General features: G+C 36.7%; 1 protein-coding gene and 1 long non-coding RNA gene across 8 annotated transcripts in view; one reads left to right on the forward strand and one right to left on the reverse strand.

The window, feature by feature from the left end:
• The window catches only part of LOC120308138, a 37,437-nt gene extending 30,838 nt beyond the window's left edge, over positions 1 to 6,599 (reverse strand). Inside the window, exon 1 of the long non-coding RNA XR_005556758.1 lies at positions 6,479 to 6,599. This is a non-coding gene — a long non-coding RNA (uncharacterized LOC120308138). The remainder of the gene's footprint in view (positions 1 to 6,478) is intronic.
• TGFBR2 (transforming growth factor beta receptor 2) overlaps positions 5,556 to 15,103 on the forward strand; it is a 60,422-nt gene continuing 50,874 nt past the window's right edge. For 2 of the 7 annotated variants that reach the window (XM_039343755.1, XM_039343756.1), the window contains exon 1: positions 6,019 to 6,453. In XM_039343755.1, coding sequence (XP_039199689.1) covers positions 6,378 to 6,453 — 76 coding nt within the window. In that variant the 5' untranslated portion in view covers positions 6,019 to 6,377. Of the gene's footprint in view, positions 5,996 to 6,018; positions 6,454 to 6,567; positions 6,710 to 15,103 lie in introns of those variants that run through there. The other 5 variants (XM_039343749.1, XM_039343757.1, XM_039343750.1 and 2 more) reach the window with 5 other exon arrangements.

Genomic DNA, 15,103 nt, shown 5'->3' on the forward strand with positions numbered 1-15,103 from the left:
CAATCAATGTTCCAATAAACTATCACTGTATTAAAAGTAAATCTTTGAATCTCTAGCCATGAAATTATATCATTAATCCCTGTTACATGAGTCAGGATAAGATCACCACTCAGTGTCACAATTATCAGTAGGTGCAGTAGAAGACACAATAGTTTTGATACAGTAGGACACATGTAATTAAAGTACAAAGACAGCCTAGTATTTAGGACACTCCCTTTTTAATCCATCTCTGTTACAACTTCCATTAACTTAAAAAGGAATAAAGAAAGATGCTTCCATTCATCATATTTGAACAACATTTAACTGATTGCTGCACTATTTGCAGCATGAGTTAATCCTCCAAATTATCAGTGGTGCCAGGTTTCACATAAGGCTTCCTTGTAAGATGACATTGTTTTGCAAAACTTTTAAGGTTTTTTTTTTATTTCTTCTCTGCTAAAGGTATAAATGATACTTTGCTTTGTTTCTTCCCCAGATCCTGACTCTCAGAATGAAAATCATGACCAATTTGAAGTGGAAGGTTATCTGCAGACAGAGATGGGTGGCAGCAGATACTAATTGATAGCTATATGGTACAGGTAAAAATTGATTTACAACTGTTCATTTACTGACTGAAATTACAATGGCACTGAAAAAGTGACTTGTGACCCTTTTTCACCTTACAACTATTACTGTGGTCACATGATCAAAATTCAGAGCCATGACCACGAGTTTATATTTATGATGGTTACAGTGTCCCGGGGTCATATGATCCCCTTTTGTGACCTTCTGACAAGCAAAGTCAATGGGGAAGCCAGATTCACTTAACATGTTACTAACAACTACAGGGATTCCCTTAACAACTACGGCAGGATAGGTGGTAAAATGGGGCAAAAGTCACTTAACAACTATCTTGCTTAGCAATGGAAATTTTTCATCTCAATTGTGGTCATAAGTCAAAGAGTACCTGTATAGATATAATCAAAGATTTTCTGTAAGCTTTCTTTGAGGATTTGAGAGTTCAGTATAAACTGAGCTAATAGTGCTGTGAATTAGATATAGAGTTTTCACTTTACAAATGCTTCTTTAGTTTCTCTTTATGGCCTCTGCGCATTCTATATTTATAGGGCAGTTTTCTTCCTAAGCACCAAAATAAGTCAACAAAATTAAGTCTATGAAGCATCCTTCCTCATAGGTATGTCTTCCAGTTTTGTTGGACTACAGCTGTTACAATTCTCAGCTACCAAATACGATGCTGGCTGAGAAATATGGAAGTTATAGTCCAATACATCAGCCTTGGAAGATATGATGCAAAGACTTCCTTGAACTACCTCTTCTTCTGGAAAAGAGAAAAATAAATGAAGCAGAAGTTGACAGCGTAATAACACACAGCCAATGTTGCTATTTACAGCATGTAGAAGTGTTATTACACGAATTATTACAAAAGTAGTTACAGTATTTATCAGTGCTGCATTTATCTTTTCTCCAGAATTCTGCCTCTAATGAATTGATTTTATATTATTTATTATTCCTCTTTTTTCCAATTACACCAACATCTTTGAACAGTAGTTTCATACTCCTATTGTGTCTAATACATTTTATTACAGGGGTTTGATTTCATTTCTTAAGAACTACTCAAAACCTACTTGTGACCAATTACAGTATGAGAGATATTTTTTCATATTTTATTTTATATTTATATTCCTTCTTCCTTTTAGAGCAGTCCAGATCAATTTACAAAACAAAACAAAAAAAAAAACAATGAAAGCAATCTTATTAAAACCTTCATAATAAAGCTAACAATCCATACAAATTATAAATACAAACATCAAAACAGAGTTCCTTTTTAAAAACCAGTATAAGATGCAATCTAATAGACAGCGTGATCTGGAACTAGATTTTTTCCCCCATAAATGCCTACGTAAACAGACGTACTTTAATCAATGTTTTTCAAACTTGGCAACTTTAAAATGTATGGACTTCAACTTCCAAAATTAATCAGCCAGTAAGGAGGGGCACCTTATTTAGGTGTTATCTGGGGAATGTTTCATATAGTACTTGGAATTCTGCCACTGAGAAAAGCATATTTTGGCCATTGGCTGTGAGCCAAAGCCCCTATTACAATGATTCTCAACCTTTTTAATGCCGCGACCCCTCAACCGGTTGTAAGTCGAGGACCACTCAACCGGTTGTAAGTCGAGGACTATTCAACTGGTGCAGCACCGTTTGCAGAATGGGACTTTTGGCGGGCTCAAGAGAGTCTATTCTATTGGCTTTCAAAAGCCAATAGAATAAAAGGGAGTAGCACAGCTAAGGAAAAGGGAAAAAAATGGCGGACTGCGTTGTTTGGCGACCCCTGTGAAATGGTCGTTCAACTCCAAATGGGGTCCCGACCCACAGGTTGAGAACCACTGCCCTATTAAATCACAAGTAGGGCTGGGTAATACTGGGAAAGCAGTATTAGGCTTGATAAACACAGCCATTTAGACTAATGTCAGTACGTAGTATTAGACCTAATAACTAATCCAACTTATGCAGCTCTTTAGGGATAGCCCATTAGGTTACCACCTGCCTTACAATTAGGCAGTTGATTCTGCAGCAATTGTAGCTTCTAGTGATTTCATAAATTCCAATAATTCAGTTGTGAAGTTATCAGGGTATGGATCACTGAGGAAAGCTTAGAGAATCCAGAGAGGATTATAACTAATGCATCAGCCCGGTCTCTCTTGCCACTGAAACCACCTGATCCTCTACTGCCACACTGAAGTCAAAAAGAAGCTCCAAGCTATGTTCCCATTGCTATAACAGGAATTATACTTCATCTAATATTTAGGTAAAGTATAATTTGTATTATAGCACTAGTATGCTTCTCTGGACCTGAGACCTATCAATTTACACTAGCCATTTCTGGATTTAGCTTTGGTCTTCATCTAGTTTATTACTATCTCAAGGATAATGATAATTATCTAATTACTATCTCAAGGATAGATAATTACTATCTTAAGGATAAAGCATAGTACAGCTTATTCTGATTAATGCTAACTAATGAACCCTCAATATGAATTCTATTCAATCTTCTGTCTTCTGTCCGTCCGCCCATCTGTCCATCCATGCCAAAATCACCACTTCATGGCACTCAGGGCTCCTTTTAACAGTCAAAACTAAAAAGGCATTAAAATATCTACAATCAAAACATAAAAATATAAAAAGTTATTAAAATTATTAAACACATTTACAATCAACATTAACAAGATCATTCAATTTTCAGAGAATAACGTGTGGCTCTTTATCAGTTTTCTAAACATCCAGAGTGAAAGACCTAACCTCAAGTCCATTGGAAGCTCATTCCAGAAGTCTAGTGCCATTTTGACCCGTCAGTAGACATATGCCGTAGCAATCTCTCACTCAGATGGGATCATCATCAGATTCTCTATAACAGACCATACTGCCGAATGGTCAGTGAGTGTCAGGCAACTCCTCAAATATTGAAGTCTAGAGTTATTCAGGGTTTTATAGGCAAGTACTAGGGCCTGATATACTCACAGGACAGAGGCAATTTTTTCAGCTTATATTTTCCCCCTCCCTTGATTGCAGCATGTTCAACCAGCTATAATCACCAGACTGTCTTCTAAGGCAACCCCACACAGAACATGTTCCAATAATCTAGTCAGTAGATTAAACAATTTAGGTATGTTTTGTACTCTAAGCATCTCTCTTTCTACTTCATTCTTAACCATTTCTATTTGTCCATGGGGTCACGATGGGTCGGACATGACTTCGCAATTAACAACAACAATTTAAACCGAGGAGCCCTCTAAGCTTAACATATGTGTAGAGAGCTTTTATGTAATTGTACTGTATTAGTTGCCCAAGCTATCTCAGTATAACATAACAAGGCTAGATCATCATCAGGAGCACTAATTATATCCATGCAAATTTTCAAAAGTATTTAAGAAGCACTCTATTTCCATAAATATTTGAGTATGGTCTTTCCTGGTGCCTCGCTTTTCCAGAAGGAATCAACACTCAATTCCAATATCCAACTACAATAAGCCATCTTAACACATTTTAAATTTTATTTTATTTTTGTTTAATTAACAACTACAGTTATTATAGGTGATAAGTGTTCAGTTTTGAAATGATAGCATTTTATACTTTGAATAACATTTATTCTTTGTCACTTACGCTTGTTTATATATCATGATCCTGCAAACAAAGAAAAATAATATATACTCTACTTTTCTTCATAAATATATTGCAAAAGAAATAAAATTCTAATTTTCATGAGATTCTGCCATTCTCCAACTATATATTAATTGCAAAGAAATGAAGCTATGAAACAGCCATTAAGTGAGAAAGAAGGAGGACTTGTGTGGAAAAAAAATACATAATTCAGAGACAGAAAATAACATGTGAATGTATCAAACTAACCCTGTCTGGCTTTTGTTGGGATATAAAATGGGGAAACAGAAACCTGAATAGGCTTTTTAAAATCTTTTATTCCACCTTGCTACTATAAATAGCATTCCTGAAATTGTGCCATGCCTGTTTTATGGTTTGGTCTACCTCACAAGGCTGTCATTAGCAATCTTTAGGCAAACATAATATAAATTTGCAAAATATGGGTAATGATGGATCTAATTTACCTCATCTCTGCTAGCTATATGCTGGAATGTATGTCTTTAAATCCAGTATTCCTCCACAAACACAGAGGCAGCTAGGATTCCTCTGTAATTGGCATTCATCAAAAGGCTGAGTTATTGAATTCATGTACCACATTAGGCCAGCTTTAATGTACAGATCCATGAAGTTGCAGTGAGCAAAACGTGAGTTTAACAATTGAAAGTATACTTGATCCTGAGCCTGCCTGGCCCTAATCCAACACTTTAATCATAAACCACATTAGCAGTCAGTACAGTCTTTATTTACAAGTGTTACTATGGTTCATGTCTATATTTGCCTCATAAGGAAGCATAACAAAAATTGTAAGTGAATCAGTAGGTAAACAGCCATTGACTATCTAATTATATATATTGAAAGCTAACTCTCTTGACATCTGAAAAACCTGGGCAAAATCAAGTCTTGCTTTAGTAGAGAATATAAATAGCTCTGGGTTGAATTGTTAGTCTCGATATTTTCAGTTAATAATGTTACCTAGCCTAATCATGAAATGTCCATAGGAGAAACAAAAGAGAACACCAAAACTGTAACAGGTTCAATTTTATTTAATGTTTTGATGAGGGACACTAGGAAATAGTGTATAATCTAGACGTGAAGGATTAAAAAAAATCCCTGAAAAAGGCAATGGCAAGCTATTTCTGTATTGTGATGGCTAAGTAAACTAAATGGCTGCGACTGTAAAATACCAGGAAACTGAACACGACTTAAAAACTTTACTAAAGTGCAGAGATGCATTTCCAAAGCACATACATAGAAATGAATGGTGCTTCTATTTCTTTTACCATCAGGTTTCTTACAAGAGGCAAGAAAGTTCGGTCAACATCTGCAACATTGATTTTATTAAATTAAGTTAAATAATTATGTTGACATGTTAACTTTATTGAGTTGCTAAATTTTTAACCTGACTTACAAATACTAGATACAGAAACTAGGACATAAAATAAAATATGGAAAACTGCTTGCAGGTTAAGCTATGGGGTCAACATATCTTGATACAAACCATTTTGAACCGAGCAAATACTGAGCTCCGGAAATACGCGTTAAGGTGGGAGCCTTCGTTCTCTTTTGTTATCACTTCTGGCGCAATACTAAAATGTATTACGGATATGAGAACTAATAACAGGGTTCTGAGCCTGGGCGTGTAGCGATCTGCGCGCTACTGTGTCGGAGAGAGAAAAGCGTGGGCGAGATGACTGAGAAAAATGCCTTTATGAACCAAGCCGCGGGTTAACCTCCACAGGCAGAGCTTTTCATTTTTTTTTTTTTTTGCAACGTGTGGAGAAACGGCTTGAGACAAGGGAGGTCGGCCTAAAGTCGATGATTGACACGCAGAACGGTCTGAAGAGGTTTCATACTGAAGCGGGGTGGGGGGATGGAGAAGCTGGGAAGAGGGAGGGCCAAAAAAGGAACTACTGTAAGAGTTAAGAAAGTCCTGCCCAGCTGTTTGCGAACTTTTTAAGATTTCCTGTTTCTCCTACAGCTAGAGAAAGGGAGCGACTCACACACGCACGTCAGAAGTACCCAAGCCGCAGCTACTCCCGCTGCCTCCGCTGGGGCCTCTTTTCCCCTCATCCCAGTCTGCTTCAGAGCCGCTTCGTCGTCTTTCACCCTAGCCCCGAGTTCCGCTCGCTTCCCCTCGTCCCCCAGAGTTGTCTCGGCCAGGCTGGCTGTTCCTTATCCTGTGTCTTGCAGGCCGCCTCAGGGTGGAGAGAGATACAATGAGTTGGATTCCTAAGCACATTTTGTTATGGACTCTCCTGCATAGTACGGCTCACCCGCTGGGACGGGAAACAGGTAAATGTGGACTTTGATTTCCTACCTGAGATGTCTGCCTGTCTGGATGGTTTCTCCTCCCCACCCCTTTTCCTCTCCGCACTTTTCTCTTATTAGCCGCCTAACATTCACACCGCACTTCGAAAGAACTCGTTAAGTCACTACCCCGACTTAGCACTCTACGGATGTGCGTGATTAGAAGTCCAATCATCCGCTGCCAGCATGCCTATTGGGTGCATCATCAAAGTCACGGTCGAGTATATCTGGATCATATCAGGTTTAGAGAATCTTTTCTAGACAGTCTTTATCTGGGATTAATCTGTCTCTTCCCTTGTGCACATTTATTCCAATGTTAACTATCCCCCCTCCATTTCTTTTCTGAATGCTGAAGAACTCCATAGGCACCATTCTTAGTACCACAATTGTTTTGCTAGCTAGCATATATTTGGGGCTTGCATTTCAGTAAAATGTAATTCGGGAGTTTTAATCTTGGCCTTTGGTTATCAGAGACAGCTGCCTTATTTAGCACTTCCAGCTGTTGCCACACCTAGCCTGGATAAGTTGCTGTTTGTGCATAGGTCAGTTGTTGCTAGCTTGGCGGTAATTAGTGAGTTGGGATACAGTGCAGCAGAAATAGATGAACTATATTATGTGCTAATGTTTTCTGAGTCAGAAATCCCCAAATTTGTTTTGAAGCAAATTTCCAAAACTCAAGTTTCCTTAATTTTGCAAACACAGCAGAGTAATCTGTACAGAAAAAAACTCTTTCTATACAAATGTAGAGAGCTGCATAGCTGGTTATTAGCAGCAATTTCCCCCCTTTTAATTTTGTTTGTTTGTCTCTTTAATTAGGATAAAGTAAGTTACAGAGAAAGCATATGCCCCAAGTTCATTTCTGAAATACCGATGCTAAATACATATCAAAATAGTGTATGAGACTTTGGTCTAGGATCTAAGGCACCTTATGGTCTCCATTTGCTTTCTGTCTTTTTCAGAAGCAGATCTTTGCATTCATATAATACACTTCAGTGCAGTATCATTTTAAAGAGATGAATATTTAAAGTTTTTGGGTATATAAAATTTGTATTGGTTCTGTGAATTAAGGAGAAAATAAATAAGAGTATTTACTTTCTAGTGAAGCTAATGAAAATTTTGATTTTTTTATCATGTTTATGGGGGTATACAGATTGTGTTATCTCAATGTTTATAGAAATAAAATTGTAATTAGGTTAGATTGGAAAACACTAAGAATCTATGAGGTTAGGTATACTTTAGGCTGAAAAAACCCTGCTTTTCCTAATACGATATACTGCAGATGAATAGGACTCTAACTGTTATCATCATTGGCCAACATGATGGAAGTTGTGATCCACTCATATCAAAGTCTAGCTAGGGAACAGTTGCTCTGGGGCTGTATTCTGTAATAATAATTCAGTAACTGTCTAGAAGCCTTGCCACCCTCTTAAAAGTTTCTATTGTACTTGTTTTCCTTTCCTTCATTTTATGTCGGATATACCTTTCTAAAACAACTTTCTCCTTGCCCCCCCCTTCAGACCTGTTTCAAAATAATAATAGTAGTAGTAGTAGTAGTAGTAGTAGTAGTAGTAGTAGTAGTAGTAAAGTTGGAAGGGACCTTGGAGGTCATCTAGTCCAACCCCCTGCTCAGGCAGGAAACCCTATACCATTTCGAACAAATGGCTGTCCAGTCTCTTCTTAAAAACTTAAAGTGTTTGAACACACAATTATTTTTAGAATGTTAAATGTTTCATTCTCACTAGAGCAGCAAATGCATGTAGACAAAGCATAATCATAGATTAACTGTGTGATTGTAATTGTTCAACTTCTTGCATGGCTCAATATATTATTCCTGTAATGATAGTGTGGAGTATGTCACCAGAGTCGGTGGTATTGTCATGTGGTTGAACCTTAAAGTGTAAGTCTCACTGAAGACTATAAAATAGTGTGAAATGTATGCATGTTATAAGAGAAAAAAATCATGCTTATTATACTAATGTATACACTGCTTGTCTTGCTAGAGGACTAAAATTTAGTTGCTTGAGCTTTAAAGAGGTAATTGAGAATTAGATTAAAAGATTAACCTATAGTTTTGCAGTTACTCCTGAAAAGTGGAACAGTTTCTGGAGCAGTATTCAGGACATCTGTAGCATTTGTTCGGTACACTAACTTTTTTGAGTTTTGGCCTATGTAGTTGGATAAGGCTAATAACCAAATAATAAACAAGCTTGCCTTTCTCCCCAAATTATGGAGTGGATGTCTTCCGTTGAGAACTGATAATTTTCAATATAAAATTGATAGAATATGATTGGAAGATGTGAAAAATTTAGTAAACAATTATTTGGCATGTATACTTTCCTTTTAGTCAGTCTTCCTGTTTTCCTTATATCATAAATTTAAATTTAACTTAAAGTACCTACAGATGTGTAACATGGAGGCTGGCTTCATAAATATCAAATAATTTTGAGTTGTCCTTTTTTGAATGATTTATAGTATTGGATAAGAGAGTGGTTATATTTTCTTCATTTATATAAATTTCTCATAGCTGCCTAACATCAGTAATAACTTAATTATTAATTTAATAACTTAAAGCATATATCAAGTATAAACTTCATATGTAAAATGGTTTATATCATTAAATACATTTCATCAAATAAAATAAATTAATTGGAAAAACTCCCTGCAAAATAGCAGTTTAAATTCTGAGGTTGCTACTTGTATGCAAGCATATAGAAAGCTAGTTTGTTAGTAAAAATTGCTTTGTGTACTTTGAGGCCCGTATGAAAGTTCTTCAGTCCATAATTTTTATTTTTATAGGGACTAGTTTAAAATAATGAAAATAACTGAGATATCATTTTAAATACATGTTGGATATTCAGTGGAATGCTCTTGTTTGAAAATGTCTTCAGTAACTTATAATGGGATAGCTCCACCAGCAATCTTCACAGATAAGTTTTCTTTAAGATATCCACCTTCAATCACTTGCAGTGTACGATTATTCATGGCTAAGGGAATAGATTGTAACTTGTTCAGACTTAGTCTGATTCGAGTGCATGTCAAACATTCTTTCCAGATTTCAAAATAATATGAAGTCAGAAATGCCTGATAAAGGGTTAAGGAAAAGCATATAGAACAGGGACATCAAACTGGAGGCCCACAGGCCACGCCCATCCCAGCTCTGCAAAGGCAAAATACATCACGATGTGTCATATGACACGATCGAGTTTGAAACCCGTGACAGAATGTTTTAACAAAGAAAAGTAGAATTTTTGCAATCCAAAAGTAACTACTAGCCATGTGAAATTTTGCATAACAAATCAGTGACAATACCTTTATATTAATATCATGCTAAGTGACATGCATTTCAAGTATAGCTGAAATGTGATTGGAATCTTTTTGTGCCTCTTATCCCAGGTTATTGTATTTTGTATTTAATTTTATTTATATGCCGCCCAATCCCAAAGGACTCAGGGCGGCGTACAGAGATTAAAACAATCATAAAACAATAAAATAATACAGTCATACCGCGAGTCCGATCATATTATGAAACACAGATGACCATAGTTATTCTAGAACAAGTCAGTGGAGTTTCTAAAGCTAGTCTTGTTTAAATCAAATACAAGGTGGCTTTCTTAAGATAGTTAGCATTCCTTTTCCTGGTTCTGCATGAGGAAAAAGTGGAGAAGCATGCAAGTGCACTGGAACTCACTTATTCTCATTGATACAAAATGAGAGAGCAGAATCAGAGATCATTGAATGCACGTTTAGTATGTATCACTCTATTGCCCAATAAAGAATTATAATAGAGAAATTATTAAACAGATGGGGAGGCATCCTATTAACTGTATTTTATCAATGTAATTTAACAAATTAGCATGATTTGCAAATGTTACTACTATTTAATTAGTGAAGATAAGCCTAGATAGATAATTATCCAAAAAATTAAATAATTATCAAAAAAGTTCAGACAGTGCTTATTAATGAAATATATAGTAATTTGGCTTTTGGCTTTTGATTGCCTTGAAACAAACACTCATTAGGGAAAAAAATCTAATTTTACCCATTACTCTGTCATATTTGGTCAAAGCAAAATGGTTTTCAGAATTATAAATTATCTATGACAAAAACTTTCAACTTCGGATAGTCACAGTTGAAAAACCAACCTTTGTCTACCTTATGGAACACTACTAAGGATATTGCTAGTAATATATAGAAAAAGTATTTGTCGACCAAATATAAATATGTGTAAGGTATCAACAATCAATATAGAAGGTCCAGTCACCTTTTTCAAGCTAACCCTGTCCAGGTGTGTTGGATTACATTTCAAGGAACACATGACTAATCTGAATGTTACTGTTCTACACAGCTATCAGGCTGCAGGATACTGCACTAAATCATCAAAATATAGCCTCTTGCCTTTTTGACATGAGAAAATTTATGCAAATGTATTGTCACTCACAGGAAACAAACTCTAGCAATGCGATCTATGATTTGTTTGTCTTACTGTTTAAAAAGTAGCATTATGCATTTTTTAAAAAATCAGATGGAATATTCTATGATGCAATGGTAAGCATTCACAAAGCTAGTTGAAGTAAGAAAAAAATTGCTTATATTTTTCTATATTACAATCCTAATTGTTACAAGAAGTGACATCTTTTTTATTGCTCTCCCTCCCAAGATATCTAAAGACTAAACTACGCATAATATTTTTAGAAATCCTGAGTATTGGTGGATGGGGATTCTCTTTTAGACTGAGATGGTTATTTATCTATGGCAATATTATTTTGCTCATAAAAATAATAATCCTGTTGCTAATAGCTGCATAGATTTTGTTAGGAGTGTTGCAGAAGAGGAAAAAGATAATTGGGTAAAAGGATCCAGTTTAGTGTAGCGGCTAAAGTACTGCCTAGAAACCAGGAGACTGAGTTCCAATCCTGCTTTAGAGATGAAAGCCATCTGGGTGATTTTCAGCTGATCACACTCTTTCAACCCTACCTAATTCATAGGGCTGTTATTGTGGGAAAGGAAGAGGAGGAAATATTATGTATGTTTGCTGACTTGAATTACTTATAAAACTATAAAAGTGAGATAAAAAAATTAATAAAAATTAACCGTTCCATGGCTGGTGTGCCATAATTTTGATCCTGAATTGGGGCACTTTCACTCTGTGGCTACCACAGTATTTACTTATAGTTTGTACCTGCAGAATCACCTCTAAACTGTACCAGTCTAACCTACTAGATCACAGGTCGGCAACCTGCGGCTCCGGAGCCGCATGTGGCTCTTTGAGCCTTTCCCTGTGGCTCCCACCCTCCTCTGCCTTTGCAGAGAGAGACAGAGACAGAGAGAGGCAATTGCGCTTCCCTGCCTCTCTCTCTGTGTGTGTGTGTGTGTGTGTTTGTGTGTGTGTGTGTGTGTGTGTGTGTGTAAAAGAGAGTGCACTCACAGTGTTCTCCGAAGAGCTGAAAAGCTTCCTGGGTGGAGCTCCTCCCTTTGCTGCATCTCTGCAGGAAGCAGGAAGCAGGAAGGGCAGGAGAGAGCTAGCTAGCCTAGCTAGGCTGACTCAGGAATTCTGGGAGCTGAAGTCCATGAGTCATAAAAGAGCCGAGGTTGCCTACTCCTGAGCTTGCCAGGTGAGCAGCAGATAGGAGGGGGAGGAAGAAAGAAAGAGAGAGAGAGAGAGAGGAGGAGAGAGAGAGAGAGAGAGAGAGAGAGAGAGAGAGAGAGAGAGAAAAGAGAGAGAGAAAAGAGAGAGAGAAAGAAAGAGAGTGGGGGAAGAGGAGTGGCAAACCAAGGGCAGACAGAGAGGGAGGGAGGGAGAGAGACAGAGAGAGTCCCTTTTGACATCTAAAATGAAGATAACGCTGCATATATCCTTTTTTTACCTGTGTGTGTATGTAATTTTATTCTCTTAAAGCATTCTCTTGGTGATCATTGTTTTAATAGTATGGATATTCCCAAGAGTCATATTTTTACTTTTATTTTTAATGTGTGTGTATACACATACACACACACACACACCTATAATAAAGGTAAAAAAAGGATATATGCAGTGTTATCTTCAGTTTAGATATCAAAAGGTTTTTGCGGCTCCCGGTGTTTTGTTTTTGGTGGGAAATGGGTCCAAGTGGCTCTTTGAGTGTTTTGGGTTGCCTACCCCTGTACTAGATTATTAAAACATTCAAGCTAGAAAGTGCTGCTGTTGGCTCAGAGCTGAGTTTGTGGAATGATCTCTCAGGGAGAGCAGGCTGGCTTTTTTCTTCATGGCTTTAAAAATATTGTTCAGTTTTTCAAGAAAGTGTTTCCAATGCTTACCTGTTGTGCTGTCTTTGATTTTTCTATTTTTTGTTTCTTGGGGGTTTTATTGTTGCTTTTATATCATGTGTTGGACAGTAAGTTTATTATTTAGTTTATTTTTGTGATCTAATTTTTTTCTACATCATATAAACCACTAAGGATCACAAAATCAAGTCCATATATAAATTCAATAAATAATCAGAGGCAGACATTCATGCAACTAGAAAAAAAATGTGATCCTGACACAATATGTTACAATCAGAAAACACCTTGAAAGCCTGCCATAAATATTTCTCGTTTGGGAATATTTTTCCCTACAAAATTGAAAGGCAAAAGTTATTCCTCTGAATTATATGCTGGTCTCTGATAAAATATATAAATCCTCCCCACACACCTGTAATCTGTGACCAATCAGAGAATTATAATATTGTTATAGATGAATGCAGGAACAATAAGCAAAGGGCATTATGACTTTATGAATTAGAGTATATGCTGACATGATAGAGAGCCGTATTTCTCATGTCTGTTGTTGAGTATAGTCTATTAATAATGCTGGAAGCAAAGTAGGCTATTAGCCATTAGGCTATTATGGGTCTGTCAGCTTTAAAAATATGTGTGTAAAAGAATAATCATTACTTTAGACCAGAGAATTATCTTAATTGCTCCTATCTAAAGATTGGGTGGAAAAACATTTGTGCTATTGTTTTTCAATGTTGCAGTATAAAGGGTACTATAGAATTAAGTGTCCTAATGAAAATGAATGAACATCAGTCATGTGTGACCAAAAATTGCAGTATAAATTATTCCTGCTCTTTGTGGTCTATTATCCATGATTTATATATCCATGATTGATAATTAGGGACCAAACCTTGAAATAATACTTTATACAGGCTATTGTGCATGTGTAAAGTATGCTTTTTAAGAAGTTAGATTGTTTGTGTAATGTTCCTATATTTGTTGCTGTCTCCCTTCACTAGGTCATGGTGATTCTTACTAAGTTCTGACACTTGACATGGCTTTTTTTTTTTTTTTACTGGTCTACATTAGAGTGACTTCCTCAGTTGGTAATGGAGGGATCATTTGACTTCTGCAGTGTGGTTTATGCTGACATCTCAATTCTGCATAACTATCTTTCATAATGTCAATGGATTGGCTTTTTGATTATACTGCTGTTTGCTATGTTACCTACTGAACAATCCCAGTGATACATTGATTGTATCACTAGACACAGCTTGGATCTATTTATAGGCAGTTCTAGTATCCAGGGCATGATTGAAGATCACCATGAATAGTCTGTAGGCAGTACTGGACAGTAGTGCCCAGTAACAGGGTCAAGAATCCTATGCTGAGATAAAGATTTATGTAGAGCACAAAGTTACTATGAACCATCATGCAGAGCCTCACAAGTAGGTTGTCCCGTTGAGATCTGCCATAATAATATGAGAAAAAGAAGGAGCAAATACAGATACATTTCAGAGATAACTGTTATGGGAGAAAGTTCTTGAGAGAAAAAGACAATCACTGGATCCGGACTGTAACATATGCACAGTTCAGTTACCATGATTTTATAATGAAGACAATTGCTGTATATAATGAGGGACAATTGTATCAATTGCTAGTCATTGATACAAGAACCTATATGGCAGTACAGTTATTCCAGATTAATTTTGTGTGTGTGTGTATGTGTATGTATCCAAATTATATATATATATATATATATATATATATATATATATATATATATATATATATCTGAGGTTTTCGCGGGTATTTGTATATAGGTCTTTGGTTGTTCGGGTTTTCTCCCGCGTAAAATTGGAAGTGTCTTGGCAACGTTTCGACGAAGTCACATTCGTCATCTTCAGGCTGGTGTTTTCAGCTTCTTGCTTTGAGCAGCAATGTGTGGTTTTAGCTGTTTCTTCCTTTTAACTGCCAGTGAGGGTATGAACTGATTGGATGGGAGCTTGGCTGTGTTCTGATTGGGTGGAGGTGTGTTCTGAATGGTTAGGGGCTTGGCTGTGCTCTGATTGGCTGGGGGAGTGTTCTGTTTGGTTGTGCTCAGGTTAGTCTGAGTTGCAGAGGGGTTTAAGATTTTGGGGTTAGGGAGTCGTTTGTCAATAAGGGCAGGTTTCCAAATGGCTGGTAGGCGGGAGGTATCATCTCGCTTGTTCATGCTGTGTGGGCGTTTTTCTATCTCGATGGCTTCTCTGATTATTCTGTTATTAAAATGTTCACTTTTGGCAATGGTTCTGGTATTTTTAAAGTCAATTTCATGTCCTGTGGCTTTAAGGTGTTGGACCAGGGAAGATGTTGGTTCCTCTTTTTTGACTGAGTTCTTATGTTCTTCAATGCGTGCACT

This window comes from Crotalus tigris, unplaced genomic scaffold, assembly GCF_016545835.1.
Source record: "Crotalus tigris isolate CLP2741 ecotype Arizona unplaced genomic scaffold, ASM1654583v1 scf7180000017871.4482833, whole genome shotgun sequence".
NCBI classification, from domain to species: Eukaryota; Metazoa; Chordata; class Lepidosauria; order Squamata; family Viperidae; genus Crotalus; species Crotalus tigris.